This window comes from Mangifera indica, chromosome 4 (genome assembly GCF_011075055.1).
Source record: "Mangifera indica cultivar Alphonso chromosome 4, CATAS_Mindica_2.1, whole genome shotgun sequence".
Lineage (NCBI taxonomy): Eukaryota > Viridiplantae > Streptophyta > Magnoliopsida > Sapindales > Anacardiaceae > Mangifera > Mangifera indica.
The window spans coordinates 12,107,070-12,130,123 of record NC_058140.1 but is presented as its reverse complement, the minus strand read 5'-3'; the positions used below and the strand labels follow the sequence as shown (position 1 = coordinate 12,130,123).

The following is a 23,054-nucleotide window of genomic DNA, read 5'->3' as shown; positions in this document are numbered from 1 at the left end:
CAAACTATCATGGAGTATATAGTATTTACTGCCCAAGCAACCGAACCCGGATGTTTCCGGCATAGTATGGCTGAATAGGTATACCCAAGGTTTGATGAAATAACAATTACTATATGTTTTCATCCTTTTTCTACTTCCAGTGATGAATTCAGTTAAGTTAAAAGTAATAAATTCTGTTAAGTAAAAAGATAGAAAGGACATAGATTTTATTTTCTCTTTTTCCTCATTATTCTTTTTGTATTCATTTGTCTTATTATTCTTTTTCCCTTGTTTTTCTGTTTTTCCTTTTCTCTTTTAATATTTTTATTTTCTCCTTTTTCTCACCTTTTTCTTCCCTTCGCATCATGCTCCTCCTTGTCACTGGTCATCTCTTCCTAATCTCGCCTAAATCAATTTTCTAAAGTTATATTGGTATTTTATTAATCAGATCTTTCTCATTGTCAATAGCAATAATGTTTTTTCTCAATTTTTTTAAATTAAAAAGTTGATTAGATTTGTTGTTATTAGTGATTGTGTGTGCCTTGCTCGTTGTTCTCACGGTTACAACATCTTCTTCATCTTTGCCGACAAAGATTCCCTATTACTATGGTCGATTTGATTGTTTCCTTGTCATTGATCAAAAAATTTTGAAGTTTAAGGGTGTCAGTAACAAATTTTAAAATTATTTAGAGGCTTAATTTTTTTTTAAGATTTAAGTGATAAATATTTAAACAACTAATATATATATTGTTAAATTAGCATTTATATTAAATATTAATAATTTTGTTATTCTTCTTTTTACTCATTCATTAACTCTTTCCGTTTTGTGTTTTGAGAAAGAATCTAACTTTATTTATAATAAGTTTAATAAGTCTTCCAATAAAAGCCCAATAATGATCATACTTTATAACCCAAATTAACTAATCATACTTAGTGTAATGGACCTTTAACTTAGTGCCCATGAAAAGCTAATTTTGGACTATAGATTTACCTGATTTTTATATTAATCAAACTTAAACCATAATAAATCTATGTCTATGTAAAATTTCAACAAAATTAAACTCAATATGTATGAGTTTATAATTTATTTCATTATGTAACAAAAATTTCAGGAACCCGAACTGGAAATGAGTCTCCTGCTAAATATCGTCTCTAGAATTGGGTTAGTTTTGTCGCCATCACCACCATTTCTCTTGACAACAAGCTTTTTGATGCCACTCTCTCTTACTTTAACCCACCCCTTTGCCACATCATTGAAGCCACCTTCACTCATTTTGATCTTGTCACTGCTCTCTCTCCCTTATCCCGAGTGATGAATCAATACGAGATGAGTGATTATCTTAAGGTGTTCAGTTTATCCAACATGGGTTGTAGTGCAAGTCTTTTAGTAGTTGATATTTTTCACCAATTATTCAAGTCATGTAACAATGCCCTTGCCACTGTCCTTACCTCGAAATATCTTGCTCCAAATTAGTATTGCCACAAAGTAAAATTCATGATGCTCTCCTCTTGTCTATTTTGGCCAGTTGGCTCCTCCATAGAGTTGATTGATAATGACATAGCAAAATAGTTTTATGATAGTTGTTTGAATTTTCAAGTGATCAAAATGATTACAGTGATATTTGGATTGGGGAATTGGTTTTTACAACTAATGGGCAAGGTGGTGTCAGACGCGATGGTAAGGAGATTCAAAAATTAGAGGGAGGCTATGAGGGTTGTGGTGGTGCATACTGTAGTTTGGTTTCTGTGTGTGTTACTTAGATGGGAAGGTGAGAGAAGAGGTGACTGAGGAAATAAGAGGTGACGACGGTGGCGAAGGCAACAGATGAGAAGTGGTGCAGAAGGTGAGAGTATTGAGGTGGTGGCAATGGCGGTGTCAAAGATGAGAAGGGAGGTGGTGATGATGAGAAAAATATATTGGAAAGATATGTCGCCTTCGTCTATATCATTTTGTGTATATATATATATATATATATATATTGGATATTATATGAAAGTATTGATATTTTTCCCTCTTGCCTTCAATTTTCCATTAACAAAATTAAATTTGGGCTGTAAAAATATGATTTATATATTCAAAGGGTGAAGAGTGTTTCGGAAGAAATCTTAGTTGGGAAAATGTTGATCACTCCGATTTTGTAGGAAACCAAAGTCTATACTATTTTTTAATAGAACTAATTTATTTAGATAAATTAGAATTAGTTACTCCCTATTTAAAGATATAAAAGATATTTATTAATAAATATTATTTATATCCATTAGGAATTCAAGATTGTGTAAGGAATTGGAGTTAAAGATCGTATAAGGGATGATGAAAATAGATAATCACAGTTGGAAAACCCTAGTTCTCCCAGTCGTTGCATATTAAAGAGTCGCCATAATTTTCAACTAACCGAGCAATGCCTTGTACAGGAAGAAAAGTACGTCCAATAACACCAAATTCTTTGGTGGAGCCACCATTACACTTTTTCAAGGTTATCCTTCCCACTACCCTGGCAGAGAAGAAGCTGGTAATTCACAGAAACTTAGTTTCATTATTCTTTCCTCCCCATGGATTACTTTTTTCTGCTGATTAGTTTTCATATAAATATGCTCGTATCCGTTTATCCATATTATATTGTTTTTATTTTAGAAAACTGTGTTGTAGATAGAGGCAAAGAGTTTCTGTCTCTCTTCTACTTGTAAGATTTCAGAGTCGCTTAAATCGTTAAGAAATTTTGGTCTTGCTGCATTTTAAATTCAGTTGGGTTGGAGTTCAGCATGTGGGTTTAAGAGTAGTTATGAAATCTAGCTGGGTTTGCAATGCTTGCTTTTGCTTCACAGCCAACCTCTTTTAATTTCATCGTCATTAAGCTTCATATTTTTTGTAGTATTTACTGACATATATTTCCCAAATCTGATTTATGTTACATTGGTTTGGTCATATCTTTTTTATTGCAAAATCATATCATTGGTACAGGGGTTTGTCTTGTCATGGAAGTACATGTTTGATTAATTTTCTCTTAATTTTTATATATATCATCTAACATCTGTGTATTTCTGCAGAGGATTCCTGAAAGCTTTGTCAATAGGTTTAGAGATGAACTTTCTGCAGTTGCAAAGCTCGGTGTTCCTAATGGTCATGTTTGGCAAGTGGGGTTGACAATTGATGGGGAAAATATTTGGTTTCAGGAGAGTTGGCACGACTTTGTTCAATATTATTCAATCAGTATTGGATACTTCTTGGTTTTCAAATATGCAAAGAATTCAACTTTCCAGGTCCTTATCTTTGATAAGACTGCTTGCGAGATTCAGTATCCATATAATGCTCAAGAAGCTGTAAATGATGAGCAGGCTGAAATTAAAATTAAGCCACAAAGCAATGTGAAGAACTCAAAGGTTGGGCCACCAAAAAATAAATTTAAAATGGAAGAAATGTATGACTTTTTCTCTTCACTTGAAGAAATGGGAATCTACATTGCTGATAAACATAGACTTCCTTCGATAAAACAAAGAAAGAGAGCAATTGATATCGCCAGATTTTTCAAGCCAAGAAAGCCTTCGGTCATGTTTATTTTTCAACAGCATTGTCTACGCGAACAGATTGTAAGCTTTTAAATAGAAAGTAGTTGTGAATCCTCTCATACAGCCTTTGCTTGTCTTCTTGAATTCAATTCCTTTTTCTTTGTGCAGCATCTGCCGATCAAATTTGCTAACAAGTACATAAGTAGCAAAGCCAGACATATCATATTTCAAATTTCTGATGAAAAAGAGTGGCTTGTCCAAATCCAGAAGCTCAATACTGGAGGTTTTCGTTTAACCAAAGGATGGACTGGATTTCTAAAAGACTGTGGCTTGAAGGGAGGAGATATCTGCATCTTTGAGCCTATGATCAGAAAGAAAAACCACCTTACTTTAAAAGTTTCAGTATTTAATGCAGCTATGGAGTTAACATGATTAAAATGTTGTGAGTTGATAGCTTGAGTTATCTGTTGCTTTTCTTATTTTCAGTTTTTGCTATTAATATGATTTTTGTAAAAGGCTTCAATACATAAATACAATTGTAAGTTTATAGGATATTTCAGATGTAGAATAGCTTCTATTTCTTTTTTTACTAGGGCTTAATAAACAACAGCATTGAGAAGTTCATTGATTTCAATTTATGACATTTGTAAAAAAACTAACAGACCCAATAACCAAAAACTAAGAGTTATGCCTGGTTTCAAAAAATTGGGCAGTGAAGCGGTGTTGGAAGTAGAACTGAGTCTTCCCATTTCAAATATATGTTATATAACTCCATAAATGAGTTTGGTTTGGAATTACGTTGCAGTTTTGAACGACCATATTCTTAACCCAAAATTCCATATTTGAAAAAAAATATATATAGTTGGATTTATAGATATTTGGGGTCTTCATTTTAGCTTCAATATTGTCTACAATGATTTAATGTTAAACTTTTCAACTTCCAGGATGGCATTAAAGTCCAATCTGATACAGCATTGAAATTATAACTGTCAGCGTGTTTTCTTGATTAATGTGAAAATAAGGGCATCACGGCAGCAGAGATAGAGTCTGAGAAGCAGAAAGCCTAAAGCCTGTAATAGCAGTCATCTGTTATTGCCAATTAACTATATAAATAGCTCAGGCCTAAATGAAAGCCAAATGTCTTTGCATGTAATATGGCGGTGACACCTTCACGTTTCTTCAAGGTTATCCTCGCCTCCTCCCTTGAAGACAAGAAACTGGTAAGTCCTAACTTCTATTCCTTGCTCTGCTGAGATGTTTAGTTAAAACAAGAAAAAAAGACTTTTTTTCCCTTTTTTAAGCTACATAAACGCATACATGCATTTTCATTTCTTGAAGTTTCTTGGCTAGCCAACATAACATATAAGTAATGCAGCATTGATTTTGCATGAGAAGAGCTACCTAGCTTTGAAAGAGAAAAATAAGCAAATAACGTCTTTTTATGCCTTTAAAAATGTAAAGCTGGTATTGATTAAAGCATTCCATTGTTCTATTCTACATGTAACATCCTCTACATGAAAGCTCCAAGTTTATTTATTTTGATGATTTTCTGGTTAATGTTTTGGGTACTGAGAACGTTCAGTATTCATGTAATATAGGCATTAATTTTTTATGTTCATATGCTATGATATTGCGGATTCTGTTTATTTATGTCATTCCAGAGAATGTTGTTCAATATGTCTAAGGCTTCATTTGAGCGTCTGATCAAATTTCTGTGACTTAGTACTTGAAAGGTTTTTCAGATGCCATTAATAAATTAATGCATTATCGTAAGCAAAATTTTCAGTTTCATGCTTGATATTACTTGCTAGACTCATCTCTGTGTTTGTCAATTCCATATTAAGTTTTGTGAAACAATCGTGGGAAAGGAGAATTACTTCAATCTTAACCATGTGGGTCACTTGCTCTCTGTAAATCTTAAATGTGATAAATTGCATGAGCTTGTTAAGTTTAATGAGGAAATCTAGCTAAATGGTTTACTTTCCTTTGTTTAATGACCAAACTTTCTTATACCAATCTTCTTGTCTTTGTAAAATTGATCTACGCTCGCTAAATTTGTGACTGCAGTGTCATTGGAAACATGTATTAGATTGTCTTACAGATGTTTCCTAGTATATATATCATCCAAAATTATTTGCATAAATGCAGAAGATTCCGGAAATGTTTGTGAGAAAATTTGGAGATGAACTTTCTACAGTTGCTACACTCACAGTGCCTAATGGTCGTGCCTGGAAAGTGGGTTTGATAAAAGATGGGCAAAAGATTTGGCTACGTGAGGGCTTGCAGGATTTTATGGAATATCATTCAATCTGTGCTGGATACTTCTTGGTTTTCAAATATAGAAAGAATTCAGATTTTAGTGTTCGTATATTTGATATGTCTGCCTGTGAGGTTAACTATGCATGTAATGGTAAAGATGCAAGCAATGAGAAAAAGAATTCAATACACCAAGATGAAGTGGCAACCCAGGACTCCGCAACTCTAAATCCGTTTTTAACTCCTTTAGGATGCAAAGTTTTTCGTGGATGTACAAGTAGACCACCATATCAGGAAATGTCCTCTGTTTCCAGGGTGAATCAGGAAAAACAAATTGAAGTGGATCAAATAAAGAGGCATAAAATGGAAGAGATGGAGGTGATGAGTGAATCGAAGGAACCCGAATTGAACTTAACTGCAAAGTACTATTCAAGAAGATCTCTGCACTGCAAAGGGCAACAGAGTAAAAGTATTGAGTATTTTGCGCCATGTCTAGTAGATAAAGACATGGACAAGACTGGTAGGACTGAATTTGAGAAATCTAAACACTATGGGGAGGATGAACACAAAACGGGAGTTTCCAAATACAAGGGTGAGAGAAAATATTAAGCCAGTCAGTTATTTATATTTCCTGATTATCTTGATTATCCTGATGATTCCTGATTTCTCCTCAATTCTTTCTTTTATCTCTGCAAATTTCTTTCTTTCTCATTGGAACCCTCAAAGTGCAGATAATCAGGATTTATTAGTTCAAGTTGAACATGAAGGACGAATGCGCTTTACATTTTATGAAAGTGCTTCAGCAAGAAAGAGAATGGCGACAGCTCAATTCTTTCTTTTATCTCTGCAAATTTCTTTCTTTCTCATTGGAACCCTCAAAGTGCAGATAATCAGGATTTATTACTTCAAGTTGAACATGAAGGACGAATGCGCTTTACATTTTATGAAAGTGCTTCAGCAAGAAAGAGAATGGCGACAGCTGAGGACAGAGAAAAGGTGATCAATGCTGCCAAATCTTTTGAGCCAACCAATCCTTTCTGCAGGGTCGTCCTGCGACCATCTTACTTATACAGGGGGTGTATTATGGTCAGCTATTAATTTTCACATGCTATAGTGTCTTTCCAATTTAATATCAGAATATTCTTAAAATGTGTTTACTTCCTTTGCTTGTGCAGTATCTTCCATCCTGCTTTGCTGAGAAACATCTAAACGGAATTTCAGGATTCATCAAGTTACAGATGCCCGATGGGAAGCAGTGGCCTGTTCGATGTCTATATAAAGGAGGCAGAGCTAAGTTCAGTCAAGGCTGGTATGAATTTACCTTGGAAAATAATTTAGGGGAAGGAGATGTTTGTGTCTTTGAGGTGCTTAGGGTGAAGGATTTTGTGCTGAAAGTAACTGCTTTTCGAATCATGGAAAGGACAGGATATGTGAATCGACTGCCTTAATAAGTTTCTCTTAATTGAACCCTTTCGAAAATGGATGTTCTCTTTACAAGTTTCATGTTCTGATCCGTCCTAATGTTTCCATAAACTTGCATGGTTGACCTTCAAATGATTTAACCATTTGCAACTGTAAATACATAACTTATAGTAGACTTATCTTCGTATATCTGAGAATCCATTTCACTGTTTGCCAATGTTCCCTTGTCTGGATTAGCCATGAACATAAAAGTAATTGTTTGACTTGTCTCGATTATATAGAGTGATTAAATTGTCCCACCCAATGTTTGACTTAAAGTAACATTTCATCCCCTGGATACATAAGTCACACTTTTCAATCCAAAATCTAATGTTGTTAACAAAAAATGCCCTATTGTAGCTCTAGACAATTAAAATTACTAAATTATCCACGGTTACTTTATTTATTATAAAATTACCATACTACCCCTGTTTTCTTTCTCTCCTATTCTTATTTTCTCTCTCCTTCTTCTTCGTCAAGACTTTTGACCCAACACCAATCTTGGCCCTAGCTTTGAATTTCTCGGTCGTGTTGCTGACAACCTTGGAGATTATGTCTCCCTTTGTGTCAACCCTAGTGTTTACCTCGATAAAATCTTAGTCTCTGAAATCTTTGGTTACTACAAACTCAGCAAAAAGCATTTCCGGAATTGGGTTGGATTTGCCGCCATTGCCACTGTTTCTGTTGACAACAAGCTCCTCGACGCCACTCTCTCTTACTTTGACCCACGCACTTTGTCACATTGTTGAAACCACCTCCACCCTTTTTGATCTTTGTCACTACTCTCCCTCCCTTAGCTTGTGTGATAAATCAATACAAGATGAGGGAGGATCTTAACGTGTTCAATTTATCCAACATGGGTGTAGTGCAAGTCTTGTACCGGCTGATCTTTTTCACCAGGTATTCAAGTCATATAACAATGCCCTTGCCATTATCAGTAGCTTGGAATATCTTGCTCCAAATTAATATTGCGGCAAAGAAAAATTCATGATGCTCTCCAACTGCCTGTTATGCCTAGTTGGCTGCTCCATAGAGTTGATGATTGATAACAACATAGAAAAATGTTTTTATGATAGTTTTATTGTGAATATTCAAGTGGTCAGAATAATTACATTGTGGAGGAGATTCAAAATGAGAGGGAGGCTAAGGAGGTTGAGGGTGGTGCAAACAATATCTGGGTTTCTACATGTGTTACTCCGATGAGAATGTGGAGAGGTGAGTAAGGAAATGAGAGGTGGCGACAACGGCGGAGGCGAGAGATGAGAAGTGGTGGAGAAGGTGAGAGAGGAGAGGTGACAATGATGACACTGTCAAAAGTGAGAGGGGAGGTGTTAGGGATGGCAATGGGGAGAGATGGGGAGGGGATCTCAACCCTCGTGCTCGTCCTCGTCCCCGTAGGGAATATCAATCATCGTCCCCATCACAAGGATGAAAATGATTCACTATTTTCTCCTCACAAAGAAAAATTTCCTCCCCATCCCCTCTTTGTCTCCGTAGACAAAAATTCCTTTTCCATACCCGTAAAAAGAAATTTTTTTTTTTATATCTTCTAAATATAATATAAATATATTAAATAACAAAATTAAGTAAAATTAAAATTAACTTACTATTTCAAATATCATAAATTAATATATTAACTACTTTAATATACACAATAAATACTTAAATAAATTTGAAAATATAAATAATTTAAAACTATAAAAATATATTATTATTTTAAATAAATATATTAATATAAAATGACGGGGATAAGGGCGGGGAAGCGGTGGGGAGGGGACACATGTATCCCCATCCCCGACTCGTTTCTGATTGCGAGGATTTTCTCAATCCTGTCCTCGTCCCTTTTCTCATTTCTATTTGAGAATCATTTCTCCGTTAGGACCAGAGATAGTCGGAACCCCTAAAATCAGACCTAAATTACTATCCTTAGGAGGTGTGGCGACGCTGAGAAAGATATGTTAGAAATTTATGTTGCCTGAATAATATTTTATTTTTTATTTTTTGGATATTATATGAATGTAAATTTATATTTTTTTCTCTCTTGTCCATAATTTTTCGTTAACAAAATTAAATTTTGGGGTAAAAATGTGGTTTTTTGTATTCAAAGGGTGTAAAGTGTTTTCAAAAGAAACTGTAGATAAAAAAATGTTAATCACTCCAATTTCATGCTGCCATGGAGTTAAAATGATTAAAATGTTGTGAGTTAATAGCTTGGGTTAGCTGTTGCTTTTCTTTTTTTCAGTTGTTGCTAATAATATGAATTTTATAAAAGGCTTCAATACATAAATACAATAGTAAGTTTTTGGGATATTTCAGATGCAGAATAGCTTCTCCTTTTTAACTAAGGCTCATTAAACAGCAGCATTGAGAAGTTCATTGTCTTCAATTTATGACATTTGTGAAAAACTAGCAAACCCAATAACCAAAAACTCTGAGTTTCAAAAAATTGGGCGGTGAAGCGGTGTTGGAAGTAGAACTGAGCCTTCCCATTTCAGATGTATATTATATAGCTCCAAAAATAAGTTTGGTTTGGAATTAAGTTGTCATGGGGGCCTAATTACCGAGGTTTACTTTCGCCGGCCTAAGAGAAAAAGGCAGGAACGCAGCCCGGGGAACCCAGTAGCTGATTCAAGTCAGAGCCGAATATCTGGGGACAGTTTGGGAAATTCATGAGTTGATTTGGTGTTGGGTGAAACACTGCCTCCAGAGGTGATACGCAGCAGCTTTTGAAGGAGTGGGGCCGCCGTTCTGTTATGATATTATTTCAGCATATATTCTGTAGTGAGAGGGAGGAGAAAGCAGAGAAGATTGATATCATTTGTCACTGTAAACAGTTTTTACATTTCCTTGTGAGAGGACTAGCTCTCAAAATCAGAACCCAGCGTCTACTTTCGTTACTGTTATTTTTCATTTCCTGTTATTTTTACAAACTGCCATGGATATGTATTTGCCACTGTTCTTGATCAGTGTTGAATGAAATGAGCCCTATTTTCTTCTTCATCTTCTTATATCTGTCTGTATGTGTCTATTGTTTGTGGAAAGTTGGAGTAGAATCTGAAAATCCGTTGCTACCACCTTGCTCATTTTTCTTGCTGTTTGTTGTGAGATATTGCTGGTTGTTGGAGACTTGCTGAGTGTGGTGTTGATTGGAGAAGAGTTGAACCTGAAACCGAGGGAGCTGCTGTGAATGCTGCTGGAACCCATCAGACTGGAGGTTTGCTAGCCCATATCAACGGGTACCCATCAAGTTGCAGTTTTGAATTACCACATTGTCAACCCAAAATTCTATATTTAAACAAATTTATATTTGGATTTATAGATATTTGGGGTCTTCATTTTAGCTTAAATATCGTCTACACTATTTTAATGTTAAACTTTTCAACTTCCGGGATGGCATTAAAGTCCAATCTGATAGCATTGAAATTATAACTGTCAGCATGTTTTCTTGATTAATGTTGTGCAGAGATAGAGTTTGAGAAGCTGAAAGCCCAAAGCCTGTAATAGCAGTCATCTGTTATTGCCAATTAACTATATATATAGCTCAGGTCTAACAGAGACCCAAATTTCTTTGCATGTAATATGGCGGAGACACCTTCACATTTCTTCAAGGTTATCCTCCCCTCCTCCCTTAAAGACAAGAAACTGGTAAGTCATAACTTTTATTCCTTGCTCTGCTGAGATGTTTAGTTAAAACAAGAAAAAAAAAAGACCCCTTTTTTGTCGTTTTTAAACTAAGCTACATAAACGCATTCCCTTAAAGACAAGAAACTGGTAAGTCATAACTTTTATTCCTTGCTCTGCTGAGATGTTTAGTTAAAACAAGAAAAAAAAGACCCCTTTTCTTTCGTCTTTAAACTAAGCTACATAAACGCATATATGCACTTTCATTTCTTGTAGTTTCTTGGCTAGCCAACGTAACATTTAAGTAATTCAGTATTGATTTCGCATGAGAAGAGCTACCTAGCTTTGAAAGAGAAAAATAAGCAAAGAATGCCCTTTTTATGTCTTTAAAACATGTAAAGCTGGTATTGATTAAAGTATTCCTTTTTTGTATTCTGCATGTAACATCCTCTCCAAGTTTATTTATTTTGATGATGGGTACTAAGAACGTTTAGTATTCATGTAATATAGGCATTAATTTTTTATGTTCACATGTTATGATATTGCGGATTCTGTTGATTTATGTCATTCCAGAGAATGTTGTTTAATATGGCAAAGGCTTCATTTGAGCGTCTGAACAAGTTTCTGTGACTTAGTACTTGAAAGTTTTTCAGATGCCATCAATATATTGATGCATTATCATATGCATAATTTTCAGTTTCATGCTTGATATTAGTTGCTACACTCATTCCTGTGGCTGTCAATTCCATATTAAGTTTTGTGAATCAATAGTGTGAAAGGAGAATTACTTCAATCTTATTTACCCAAAAAAAAAAAAAAAAGAAAAAACTTCAATCTTAACCATGTGAAAGGTTGAAATAATCTTCTATGATTTTGGTCTTTTGTTCTCTTTAAATCTTCAAAGTGATAAATTTCATGGGCTTGTTAAGTTTAATCTAGCCAAATAGTTTACTTTCCTTTGTTTAGTGACAAAACTTTCTAATACCAATCTTCTTGTCTTTGTAAAATTGATCTACTCTTTCTAAATTTGTGACTGTAGTGTTATTGGAAACGTGTATTAGACTGATGTTCAGAGGTTTCCTAGTATATATATATATCATATAAAATTATTTGCATAAATGCAGGGGATTCCGGAAATGTTTGTGAGAAAATTTGGAGATGAACTTTCTGCGGTTGCTACACTCACGGTACCTAATGGTCGTGCTTGGAAAGTGGGTTTGATAAAAGATGGGCAAAAGATTTGGCTACATGAGGGCTGGCAGGATTTTATGGAATACCATTCAATCCGTGCTGGATACTTCTTGGTTTTCAAGTATATAAAGAATTCAGATTTTAATGTTCTTATATTTGATATGACTGCCTGTGAGGTTAACTATGCATGTAATGGTAAAGATGCAAGCAATGAGAAAAGGAACTCAATACACCAAGATGATGAAGTGGCAACTGAGGACTACCCAACTCCAAATCCGTTGTTTACTCCTTCAAGAAGCAAAGTTTTTCATGGATGTACAAGTAGACACCCATATCGGGAAATGCGCACTCTTTACAGGGAGAATTGGGAGAAACAAACTGAAGACATTCAAAGAAAGAGGCAGAAAATGGAAGGGATGGAGGTGATGAGTGAGTCAAGGGAACCCAAATTGAACTTAACTACAAAGTACAATTCAAGAAGATCTGTGCACCGCAAAAGGCAACAAAGAAAAAGTGTTGAGCGTTTTGTGCCATGTCAAGTAGATAAAGACATGGACAGGACTGGTAGGACTAAATTTGAGAAAGCTAAACACAATGGAAAGGGTGAACACCAAACAGTAGTTTCCAAATACAAGGTTGAGATAAAAAATAATTCCAATAGAGTTGGTGAACATTCTTCAGAGGGAGATAATAAAATAAGCAAAATAGGTAAATTATTTATGTACCTGCATCTCTTGTTCTGTTTTTGTTAAACGTTCTTTCTAATAACTGACCATAAATTGCAGAACAAAAGGAGCTGTTGGCTATACTTGAAGATATGGGAATTTATTTTACTAGAAAATATGGCCATATTACAGCAGAAGAAAGAGAGAGGGCAATCAGTGCTGCTAAGTTATTGAAGCCTAAAAAACCTTCATTTATGGTGATCTGGCAGTCAAATAACCTACGTAACGCTCGTGTGGTGAGCTTCAAATATGTTTTCAATTTGATATTAATTAATCAACATATGATATATGCCGAGTTGCCTTTTTATTTGCTTGTGCAGTATGTGCCGCTCAAATTTTCCACTAGATATTTGAGAGACGTTAGCAAACATGTTAAACTACAGTATTCTGATGGAACCAAGTCAGTTGCTAAAATGATATGGTATGATAGTACATGTTATATAAGCAAAGGATGGACTAGAACTACAAGTGACAGGTACTTTAAGACAGGTGATATCTGTAACTTTGAGCTGGTTAGCATGAAGGATGTTCTTTTTAAAGTTTCAGCATTTTCTGCTTCTATAGAGTAAATCTAAATTATTAGGATTTTGTGCAGTTAGCCATGTGTGAGCTGTGAGCTTCAACTTTTTGTAATGAGTTGCAGTAACTGTGATAATCTTCGAGCTTTATTGCTTGACTAAGGCCTTAAATAGATGGTTATATTCATCTCTTTGAATCTCCTCAACTGAGGTAATGTGGTAGAAAACTATGCTTGAATTGGAAGATGATAAGTTTAATTCCAACAAATATGCAACTGAGGTGATGTATGCTTCGCGGCATCCTTTTTGCTTGTGAAGAATGTGCTGCTCAAATTTGCAGATACATAATTGAGGTAAGTTACCAAACATATTAAACTACAATGTTGTGATAGAACTGAGTGGCTTGCTGAAATGTTTATAAGCAAAATTGGGTTACATTTTCAAATGAGAAGAACTTGGAGGAAGGCTATATTTGTAACAGTTTAGCCTATCATGAAGGATGTTCTTTTAAAGTTGCAGTATTTCATGAGTTGATAGAGTAAAAGGTAAATGATCATTAGGGTGTTGTGAAACCTGTGAGCATAGCTTAACCACTTTCCAATTTCTTTTGTAATGTTTGTTTCAAAAGGATCCATAACTTGAAATAGTTCTTAATTTTTATAATGAAGCAGTAGCAGTGGTAATCTTTGAGCTTTATTGCTTTGAATAAGGCCTTAGATAGATGGTTGTATTCATCTATTTGGAGCTACTTAAGAAGGATAAGTTTAAGCACAGTAAAATGGAACAAATTTGGTTTGAAATGGTTTTTGAAAATTGAAGAGAGTAGCGACTCTGAGACTGAGAGACGGGTTCTATTGAATTTGGCCTTTGAAGTCAGAGATATCAGAAAGAAAGACATCTCTGTACTAAACCTTTCAGAAGTAAGTGTTGAAATTTGATATCCATGGCCTGTTAGAGAGAAAAAAATCAGCATCTCTTAAGATAAAAGGTGGCATGACTCATAATATAATTTGTAATTATCTAAATTAATCTGAATAATGAGTTAATTAATTTCAATAAATATTGAAATTAAGTTAATAAAATATATATGAATTCCTATTTCATGGGATAATGCCACGTAGTCTCTTGCTGAAGGAGTTACATTACATCCCGTGTGAGCACGTCTCACCTTGCCCCTTCTGCCTGTATAATTTTTCACTGAATTAATCCAGAAATCTGTCAGTTTTCTGCAATTGTGTTAAGATTTCCGATCATCAAATCAGTATGACTGCTCTGCCTCTGCACCGTGATTATCATGAAGTTCGCATTGTATGGCGGCGGCAGGCAGGCAGCATCCTCTACATGAAGGAGGAGTCAACAGTTAGACATGCGGGGCCCACAGTATTGAATTCGGTTGGAGTAAAATTTGCCTTATTTAAGGCACAACGAAATCCGCATTTTTCGGCCTCAAGGGGAAGCTTGGGTGATACGAGTCGGGCCCTGCCCAAAAGCTGTATTTCTTTTTCATTCTCACCTTCAAATACAGTACTGACCATATCCACATTTCGGTTGCTTTTTCTTCGAGGCTCTGAGTAACAGACTCTTCTAATTTGGCTTTGTTTTAGTTTTTTCCCTGAAGAACAGAAAAAATGGCGCCCAACAGAACCAACAAGAGGTTGCCTGAATTTTTCAAGGTCTACATCCCAATGCGCAGCTCTTCCTGTTTGGTACTTTCATTTTCCTTGCTGCACTTATGATCTGTCTTTTACATGTCATGATTCACATTTAATGATGAAATTGTTTTCTTCTGTAGAAAATCCCGGATGCTTGGGTACAACACTTGAATGCATTGCCAAAGAATGTTGATCTCCAGAATCAAATGGGAAAAGTTTGGCATATGAAAATCAGATATACTGACAATGGGGTTTTTTTTGTGAATGGCTGGCAGAAGTTTGTGGAAGATAATTCTTTAGAGTTTGGAGATTTTCTAATTTTTCAACATAATGGTGATGGTAGATTCAATGTTAAGATTTTGGGAAAATCTGGCTGTGAGAAGAGTGAAACTGGTCCTCTTGTGGGCTTTGATATAAAGGAGGAGGAACAAGAGGATGAGCATGAAACTGTTGATGTTGACCTTGATGATGATCATAATATTGACAATGATGACAGTGAAAGTAATGTTGAAGAGGAGGAGGAAATAGAACCAAAAGTAATAGCTACATTGCACCATAGAGTCGAAATGATTTGTGGGAATGATGGTAAACATTATATATTTTTTACACTTTCTTTCATTTCAGAGTAATTCTATGTACATTTATGAATGCCTTAGAGATATGTAATGGGGTTTGTGTGAGATATAAGTAACCCATTGTTAATTTGATTCAGGAGACAAATCCAAGAAAAGTGCCGGTGTCAGGGCAAGAGTGCCCCGAGAATCTGACAGTGTCTTGACCAGGGAGGAAGTGAGACAATATGTTAATCATCAAAATCCCTACTTTGTGACAAAGCTTAGCAAAACCAGGAAAAACCTACTGGTAATGAGCTAAAATCATCTATTACTAAAACACATGATCTTGCTTTGTATAGTCAGTAAGTTATGGTGATTTTACACTAGCCACTACTTTCAGCATCCATTAGTTAAACTTACATGTGAGATGCTAATTCTTTCAGTTTGATAGGATTTATGATACTGTCTGCTTGACATGGAGGATAAATTCTCCTCTGTTTTATTTTTTAATGAAGAAAAGTTTCTGGTATTATGAACCCATATAAATGACTTGAATTTATAGGGGTCAAGCCATGAATGCTAACTATTATGTTTATTACACAATATAGTTGCTAATGGAAGAATTTTCTATTCAATATTGCAGTTTGTTCCATCTTATGTGTTGAAAGATTTTGGAATTCAATTGGCTGCACAAGTAACCTTCCTTGATGAGTTGGAGAGGAAATGGCCTGGGACAGTTATGTACTGGAAGGATGGTCGAATCTGGATTAAAGGATGGAGACAAGTCTGCCGGTGGAACCATGTGCAAAAAGATGATCGTTGCATATGTGAATTTCCACTAGCAATTGGGAGAAGCAATATAATTCTGGTGCATATTGTCCGAGGTGTTGGTTCACAAAGCCAACCCACCAACCAAGAACCAAATCAGACTAACCAGTGAAATAAGGATTATAGTCTAGTTTAAGTTTCCACAGCAAGCTCTGCTAATGTTCATGTAAATGTTGTGCTTTCGAGAGCAAAAAGTGTTATGAAATGATGAACAAGATTTAGAGTTTTTCTGGGTCACTGTTGTCAAGGGTTGGGTAGGGCACAAGTTAGTTTGAAAAAGGCTCTTGTCAAATTGCATTATTACGAAGTCTCTACAACTATTTACTTTGTTGAACCATGTAAAAATTATGGTGGTCTTCTTTAATTTCTGCTTGTATGTTTTTTGTTCAATTGAGAGGAAGTGAGAGTGCTCATTTACATTTCCCAATCAAGCGAATCAATCAAACCTGAATCACAAAGCTGCTTATGTGTAAAAATTGACGGATGGAAGTTTGAAATTTCACCAAACCTGGGGTGGGAAAAAGCGTTTTGGCCTTTTTAATATTTCTATTTCAGTGCTACTTAGCCAACCCGAGGGTAGCTGGAGCAGGGGTGTCCACACTCCAGCTCAACTAAGGATTCCTCCTTAAGAAAATAAGGGACATTTTTCAATTGTCCTGCCAAAAGCTGCATTTCATTTTCATTCTCACCTTCAAATATTGGCCATATCACACATTTGGGTTGCTTTTCCTCCAAGGCTTGGAGTAATAAAATTTGGCTTTGTTTTAGTTTTACCCTGAAGAACAGAACACATGGCGCCCAACACAACCAACAAGAGGTTGCCTGAATTCTTCAAGGTCTACATTCCAATATACAGCTCTTCCAGTTTGGTACTTTCATCTTCCTTTCTGCACTTATGATCTGTGTTTTTTTCCCCTTTTTTTTTCCTTGAAGTTCTTTTGGTTGGCAAGATGAATCTCTCTCTCTCTGCATTTCTTAGCCGATTAATGAAAATAACTTTGAGACAGCGCTTGAAAGCTTAAATCTTTCTTAGAGCTCGCTTTGAGAGAGCCTCATGTACTGTAGTTTTCAGCGATCAAAGAGAATATTGGAGGAATTTTATTTTGGTCTTCCATGTAGAAATAAAAAACGCTCGGATAATAATGATACGACAATAATGTCTGTGAAACATGGAAAGCAAACCATTTAGTCTCTTCAGAGTTCCACATTTGAATCCTTTGAGGCCTGTGCATGAAAGTTGCAGGTTTAGTTTCTTTTTCTCTTTGTTGTGATTTTCTAGAAAATTATATGGGTTTGAAGCTAATTTGATGTTTGTTCACTTTAGGCAAAATTTGTAAAGTTCATTTTATTTTATATAACTCCAATATTTTTTTATGATTTGGGATTTGTTATGTTTTCAGTGTTGAATATTATTTGATGTTAATTAATTGTTTCATTTACATATACAAATTTTGTATGTGAAAGAGTAAAATTACTAAAGAAACAGATTTTTAACAATTTTCAATTGTCTTTTACATGTCATGATTGACATTTAATTATGAGATTGATTTCTTCTGTAGAAAATCCCAGATGATTGGGTGCAACACTTGAATGCATTACCAAGGAACGTTGTACTTCAGAATCGAATGGGAAATGTTTGGCGTATTAAAATGAGACATACTGACAATGGGGTATTTCTTTTGAATGGTTGGCAAAAGTTTGTGGAAGGTAATTCCTTAGAATTTGGAGATATTCTAATATTTCAACATATTGGTGATGGTAGATTCGAGGTTAAGATTTTGGGAAAATCTTGCTGTGAGAAGAGTGAAACTGGTCCTCTTGTGGGTATTGAGATAAAGGAGCAGGAACAAGAGGATGATCATGAAACTGTTGATGTTGGTATAGACCTTGATGATGATCATACTAGTGATAGTGATGATAGTGAAGATAATGTTGAAGAGGAGGAGGAAATAGAAGAAGAAGCATCAGAAGTTATAGCTTCATTGCATAAGAGAGGCAAGAGGATTTGTGGGAATGATGGTAACCATGGTATATTTTTTACCTTTTTTTTCATTTCAAAGTAATTCTATGTGCATTTCTGAATGTCATTGTTAATTTGATTCAGGAGACAGATCCAAGAAGAGTGCCGGTGTCAGGGCAAGGGTGCCCCGAGAATCTATCAGTGTCTTGACCAGCAAGGAAGTTAAACAATATGTTAATGATCAAAATCCCTACTTTGTGACAAAGCTAAGTGAAACCAGGAAAAACCTACTGGTAACAAGCTAAAATCTTCTATTACTAAAACACCTGATCTTGTTTAGTATAGTGAATAAGTTCTGGTGAGATATGCACTAGCCGTTACTTTCAATGTCCATCAGTTAAGCTTATATGTGAGATGCTAAATCTTTCGGTTTGTTAGGATCTACAGTACTGTCCGCTTGACATGGAGGAAGTTTTATTTTTTAATAAGGAAAGTTAGTGGTATTAATGATTTCTTGCACATTTATGAACCTATATAAATGGCATGAATTTATGGGGGGCATGAATTCTATTTTATTTTTTAATCAATATAGTTGCTAATGGAAGAATTTTCTATTCAATATTGCAGTTTGTTCCATCTTATGTGTTGAAAGATTTTGGAATTCAATTGGCTGAACAAGTAACCTTCCTTGATGAGTTGGAGAGGAAATGGCCTGGAACAGTTATGTACTGGAAGGATGGTCGAATCTGGATTAAAGGATGGAGACAAGTCTGCCGGTGGAACGATGTGCAAAAAGATGATCATTGCATATGTGAATTTCCACTAGCAACTGGGAGAAGCAATATAATTCTGGTGCATATTGTCCGAGGTGTTGGTTCACAGAGCCAACCTGCCAACCAAGAACCAAGTCAGGCTGGCCAGTGAAGTAGAGGTTACAGTCTAATTTAAGTTTCCACATCAAGCTCTCAAATGTTTATGTAAATATTTGTGCTTTCAATGGCAAAAAGTGTTTTGAAGTGAACAAGCTTTAGAGTTTTTCATTGGTCACTGCTGTCAAAGGTTGGGCAAGGCACACGTTAGTTAGAAATAGGATCTTGTCAAATTTCAGTGTTATAAAGTTTCTACAACTATTTACTTTGTTATATGTTAGGAGCAATGTTTACTTCTCCCGCAAATGGAAACAACAAGGGCAGAAGAGTCAAGCAGACACAAGTAGCAAAATCATGAAAATGACAAATGGTAGCAAGAGCAAAGAAGAAGAGAAAACTGGACCACCAAAAGAGAAGGCTGGAACGTGGCAAGAAGAGAGCATGGGAGAGAGTTATGCAAAGGAAACAAAAGCTGGAAGGGAATCGGCAGAGAATCAAGAATTCAGAAGCCAAGAAAGGGTTTAGAGAGAGATAGCCGGCCTCTCGAAAGCCTGGCAGTTGTTTACTGTTTAATTGTAAAGAACCCAAATACTGATACGAAAGTTGTACCTGGATTTTGAGGAATAAAAGCTTTTTTGATAGTTCATTAAATTATGTGCACTTGTGTGGATTATCATTCTTCTGTTATTTGGATTCTGTGTATGTTGTCAGTTGTGGTTGTGGAAGAAATATCGCAGGTGGTTCTTTTTTTTCATAAGTAATTCAAATCAAGGTTTCACAAACGCGACAAAGGCTCGAACTTAGGTCTTCTCTCTAAAAGTTCTAATGTTTTACCAGTTTTGCTAATCTCTGATCAGGTGGTTCTTGGTTGACTGGAAGGGAAATATAACTAGTGCTGTGAAGTTAAGGAGCCAGACTGAGGAGAAAGAAGCCAGGTTTGTCACATTATACAAGAAGCTTGTGACTTTCCTAACGTTGATGATTTAATCTTTCAGGTTTTATTTCATCCAAATAGACCAATTTCTGGGCTTTTGTGTTCTTGAGTCCCCTTTTCGAGAAGACAGTTATCTATGTGCTTCTAATAGACATCATCAAGGACTGGGACCTGAAGATGATTTTAAAGATGGCTCAAACTAGTGGTCAGTTTTTATTTGCAAGGCGGATGTCTCGTTTTTCTTGGCCTATATTTAAAGTTACACAATTATCTAATCCCTTGCAAACCAACCGTCCTCTCCCCACCTTTTTCTATCTTGTTCCATACAAATCTTCATTTCCTTCCCTCCCATCATCTTTGTAATTCCACCCACATAAACAAGAATCACAATACCTCTCTAATCTCTATGACTACTAACAAACCATAGATTTGTAATATTCCTCTTACAACCTTTCCATTTTTCTTGATTCTTTTTTAGGTAGTGGGTGAAGATCAATAATGGCAGCAGCCTCAGCTACACTCTTCATCAACGTTTATTGTTGCCACATTGGCAGGCCCCATAGGAGAAGCAGCATGAATGTGAGTTACATAACAGGGCTGAACTCATTTGGTGGGCTAAAAGCACACAACAATGTGGCCTCACTAGGCTTGCCAGTATGCACTGAGCAAAGTTTTGCCGAGATTGTGAGCTCATTGAGGATTCTTGGAAAAGGCCAAGGCAGAAGTGGAAGTGTCTTGTCTTCAACATGCAATGCAGCTTGTTGGAGTTGCAGTGGGGTTTGTTCTTCTCCAAATTGAAGCATCTCTGGAGGAGACTGAGTGAATATTGAAGCAAAAAATTTAGTTGGTTTTTATATGTACTCTTTTTCCATCAAGCTTGTATATTTACAAATCTCTTCATTTAATGTAGAACTTGATTGTTTTGGATAATATAAACCAAACTCAAGAACTGGGAATTTGATTAGCTATCAGTGAAACGAGCTCGATCAATTCTTTGATTATTTGATGTAATTTCTTTAAATGAGAATGGAAATCTTAAACTTCAGTACTGTATAAATGCAAGCGGCATTTAAAATCCAAATGTTGTGTCCAGGTTTTATGATTCTGTAACATCTGTGATTAGAAACTGGATATCTTCGACTTGTTAGCCTTGCTGTCACTTAGAAATTTAAGTTCAGAAACTGCTGCTATGACTTGTTAGTTTAGTGGGTTGAACAATTTACAGAAGGACATAGGCCACATTAAACAGATATATTCTTATAGAGAATGGTCCCAATTGTTTGCGTGGATTGAGGAAATTCCACAACTTGTACAGTCATCAGTGTTGTCTTTTTGTGCAAAAATCTGAGATTTATTTCATGCTGCAGAACTGGATTTATATGCATTGAATTCTCATCTTCAGTTATCTAATTTCCTCGGACAGTGAAAAACTATGGGATTTTAGCAAGGAGCATCTAATTCACAAACAATACTGAGGAAGTATTGCAGCTATAGGAATGATACAATGCATATAATATTGATAGCAGCTTCTGAGTGATCTGCTGATCTTAAGTGAACATGAAATTTTTCATGTTTAACTTACTACATCTTAAGGATTAACTAGCTTTAAGCCATCAGCTGCTACAGAAACATCTATGACTCTACTATGAAGTTGCTCATATTGAGTTGACTGACACCTGGGGGCATATTTTCTAGCTAATATTAGGCAGACAGATCCTGTGAATATCAATATTCCAGAGAGTATCCAACTGAATTGCAAGTTAGCTAGTCCCCGTGCTCGAAAATCTGCCTCATGAGACATGCAGATGACAGCACCATGCATGTTGCTACTGACTTCCTCTGCAAGCTGCATAGTGCATCCCTGAGGAACAAACTCGGGAGACCAAAGATTGAGCCCCATGTTCACAAACCAACACCCTTGGAACACAACAGAAATTGAAAGAACAAGAGCTGAAAGAAAATGGTTTGGGAAACTAGTCGCTGATATAGCTGCCACAAAGGAGATGAACACTATGAGCTGCAAGAGCCAATGGTAATGGCCTTCCAGGCCAGCATGATCAGCTGAGTGGAAATGAATTAGAAAAAGCTCCTGACTGAAAACAGAAGCTACAAGCATTCCTGGAACTCCAGATAGGATCTCAGATGAATGAATTATATCGGCACAAAGAGTGAAACCTGCAAATATGGCAAGATGGAGAAACATGGTAGCATGCTCAAAGTTGTCGAGCTTGAACGCTAAGTGAAGAAAAGGGTAGTCAAGAACTTGCATAAAAATTGCAAGAACAGAGAAGCATAAGATGAAATAGAGCTCCAAATGTTTTAGCTTTGATAAAGGGCCATTGAATGGAAACCAAAACCTTACTTTAAAGCAGTTAGAGCCTTTGAGACAATAAGCTCTGATAGTGTTGATAGTATGCCACAGGCCAAGAACAGTGAGGGCTAGACCCGGGATTATGTGTCCAACAAACGTTCCCATGGAAGCTCCTTTGTTTCAGAGAAAAAATGCTTGGTCTTTGCAGTGCTCTCCACTCAAAAATTTAAATACCAGCAGCAATTGGAGGTACGTAACAAGATGCTATCCATTCATATCTTTGGTGCATGGTGCATGTTGCATGTGTTTCCACAAACAAAAATGCCAAGAAAAAGACACTCAAATGGTGCAATAATTAAAAGAAGATGGGACGTTATAAGGCAAATAGAGTTTTAAATGACTACATCTTAAAGAAGTAAATGACAATTGGTTGGTACTTCAAGACCACGAAAATAATCTTTTTAATTGAGTATCCAAGTAGCCTAGTCAAAAATCACACAAGATTTAACATATATGAACTTATTTATGCATTGATTGATTCCCATGATTTACTATACAACCAAATAAGTTAAGTTTTGCCTATGTGTTAAAGGAAAAAAAGATTTTGCCCCTTAGGGACTATGAGGGCCATATAGTCACCCCAATCAATCTGCAGATAATGGAGACTGAGATGTCTCCAATATAATGAATG

The 23,054-nt window shown here is 35.8% G+C and overlaps 5 protein-coding genes and 1 pseudogene across 9 annotated transcripts; 5 read left to right on the top strand and 1 right to left on the bottom strand.

Moving 5' to 3' along the window:
* The first annotated feature begins 1,125 nt into the window (after window positions 1-1,125).
* LOC123213562 (B3 domain-containing transcription factor VRN1-like) lies at window positions 1,126-3,927 on the top strand. The gene is made up of 3 exons (XM_044633021.1): window positions 1,126-2,489; window positions 3,025-3,564; window positions 3,652-3,927. Exons 1-3 carry the CDS (start codon window positions 2,379-2,381, stop codon window positions 3,913-3,915), a joined length of 915 nt encoding a protein of 304 aa, XP_044488956.1. The 5' UTR covers window positions 1,126-2,378; the 3' UTR covers window positions 3,916-3,927.
* Window positions 3,928-4,522: 595 nt separating this feature from the next.
* Window positions 4,523-7,378, top strand: LOC123213563 (annotated as a pseudogene).
* Window positions 7,379-9,520: 2,142 nt separating this feature from the next.
* On the top strand, window positions 9,521-13,446 carry LOC123214200 (B3 domain-containing transcription factor VRN1-like). The gene is made up of 5 exons (XM_044633962.1): window positions 9,521-10,436; window positions 10,664-10,845; window positions 11,946-12,720; window positions 12,798-12,973; window positions 13,058-13,446. Exons 2-5 carry the CDS (start codon window positions 10,780-10,782, stop codon window positions 13,304-13,306), a joined length of 1,266 nt encoding a protein of 421 aa, XP_044489897.1. The 5' UTR covers window positions 9,521-10,436; window positions 10,664-10,779; the 3' UTR covers window positions 13,307-13,446.
* A 102-nt stretch (window positions 13,447-13,548) lies between these two features.
* Window positions 13,549-16,653, top strand: LOC123214203 (B3 domain-containing protein REM20-like). The gene is made up of 4 exons (XM_044633967.1): window positions 13,549-14,961; window positions 15,048-15,492; window positions 15,620-15,768; window positions 16,105-16,653. The coding sequence occupies exons 1-4, from the start codon at window positions 14,884-14,886 to the stop codon at window positions 16,399-16,401; spliced, it is 969 nt and encodes a 322-aa protein (XP_044489902.1). The 5' UTR covers window positions 13,549-14,883; the 3' UTR covers window positions 16,402-16,653.
* A 198-nt stretch (window positions 16,654-16,851) lies between these two features.
* LOC123214201 (B3 domain-containing protein REM20-like) lies at window positions 16,852-19,769 on the top strand. 5 transcript variants are annotated; one of them, XM_044633964.1, is made up of 5 exons: window positions 16,853-17,158; window positions 17,849-18,317; window positions 18,394-18,542; window positions 18,877-19,180; window positions 19,400-19,769. In XM_044633964.1, the coding sequence occupies exons 1-4, from the start codon at window positions 17,081-17,083 to the stop codon at window positions 19,171-19,173; spliced, it is 993 nt and encodes a 330-aa protein (XP_044489899.1). In that variant the 5' UTR covers window positions 16,853-17,080; the 3' UTR covers window positions 19,174-19,180; window positions 19,400-19,769. The 5 variants fall into 5 exon arrangements, 4 of the variants coding, with proteins under 4 accessions (XP_044489900.1, XP_044489899.1, XP_044489898.1 ...); XR_006501824.1 differs by having other exon boundaries at window positions 18,877-19,308; XM_044633965.1 differs by having other exon boundaries at window positions 16,852-17,158; window positions 17,849-18,308; window positions 18,877-19,769.
* A 1,721-nt stretch (window positions 19,770-21,490) lies between these two features.
* On the bottom strand, window positions 21,491-22,627 carry LOC123214204 (transmembrane protein 45B). Its single transcript, XM_044633968.1, has one exon. The coding sequence runs from the start codon at window positions 22,526-22,528 to the stop codon at window positions 21,641-21,643; it is 888 nt and encodes a 295-aa protein (XP_044489903.1). The 5' UTR covers window positions 22,529-22,627; the 3' UTR covers window positions 21,491-21,640.
* Between the last annotated feature and the right edge of the window lie 427 nt (window positions 22,628-23,054).

Excerpts from the sequence above, each read along its gene's own strand:
- LOC123213562 (XM_044633021.1), top strand. The coding sequence starts at position 2,379 with ATGCCTTGTACAGGAAGAAAAGTACGTCCAATAACACCAAATTCTTTG. Across the intron at positions 2,490-3,024 it reads CCCTGGCAGAGAAGAAGCTG|AGGATTCCTGAAAGCTTTGT; the intron begins GTAATTCACAGA and ends GTATTTCTGCAG. Across the intron at positions 3,565-3,651 it reads ATTGTCTACGCGAACAGATT|CATCTGCCGATCAAATTTGC; the intron begins GTAAGCTTTTAA and ends TTCTTTGTGCAG.
- LOC123214200 (XM_044633962.1), top strand. The coding sequence starts at position 10,780 with ATGGCGGAGACACCTTCACATTTCTTCAAGGTTATCCTCCCCTCCTCC. Across the intron at positions 10,846-11,945 it reads CCCTTAAAGACAAGAAACTG|GGGATTCCGGAAATGTTTGT; the intron begins GTAAGTCATAAC and ends GCATAAATGCAG. Across the intron at positions 12,974-13,057 it reads ACCTACGTAACGCTCGTGTG|TATGTGCCGCTCAAATTTTC; the intron begins GTGAGCTTCAAA and ends TTGCTTGTGCAG.
- LOC123214203 (XM_044633967.1), top strand. The coding sequence starts at position 14,884 with ATGGCGCCCAACAGAACCAACAAGAGGTTGCCTGAATTTTTCAAGGTC. Across the intron at positions 15,493-15,619 it reads AATGATTTGTGGGAATGATG|GAGACAAATCCAAGAAAAGT; the intron begins GTAAACATTATA and ends AATTTGATTCAG. Across the intron at positions 15,769-16,104 it reads AAACCAGGAAAAACCTACTG|TTTGTTCCATCTTATGTGTT; the intron begins GTAATGAGCTAA and ends TCAATATTGCAG.
- LOC123214201 (XM_044633964.1), top strand. The coding sequence starts at position 17,081 with ATGGCGCCCAACACAACCAACAAGAGGTTGCCTGAATTCTTCAAGGTC. Across the intron at positions 18,318-18,393 it reads TGGGAATGATGGTAACCATG|GAGACAGATCCAAGAAGAGT; the intron begins GTATATTTTTTA and ends AATTTGATTCAG. Across the intron at positions 18,543-18,876 it reads AAACCAGGAAAAACCTACTG|TTTGTTCCATCTTATGTGTT; the intron begins GTAACAAGCTAA and ends TCAATATTGCAG.
- LOC123214204 (XM_044633968.1), bottom strand. The coding sequence starts at position 22,528 with ATGGGAACGTTTGTTGGACACATAATCCCGGGTCTAGCCCTCACTGTT.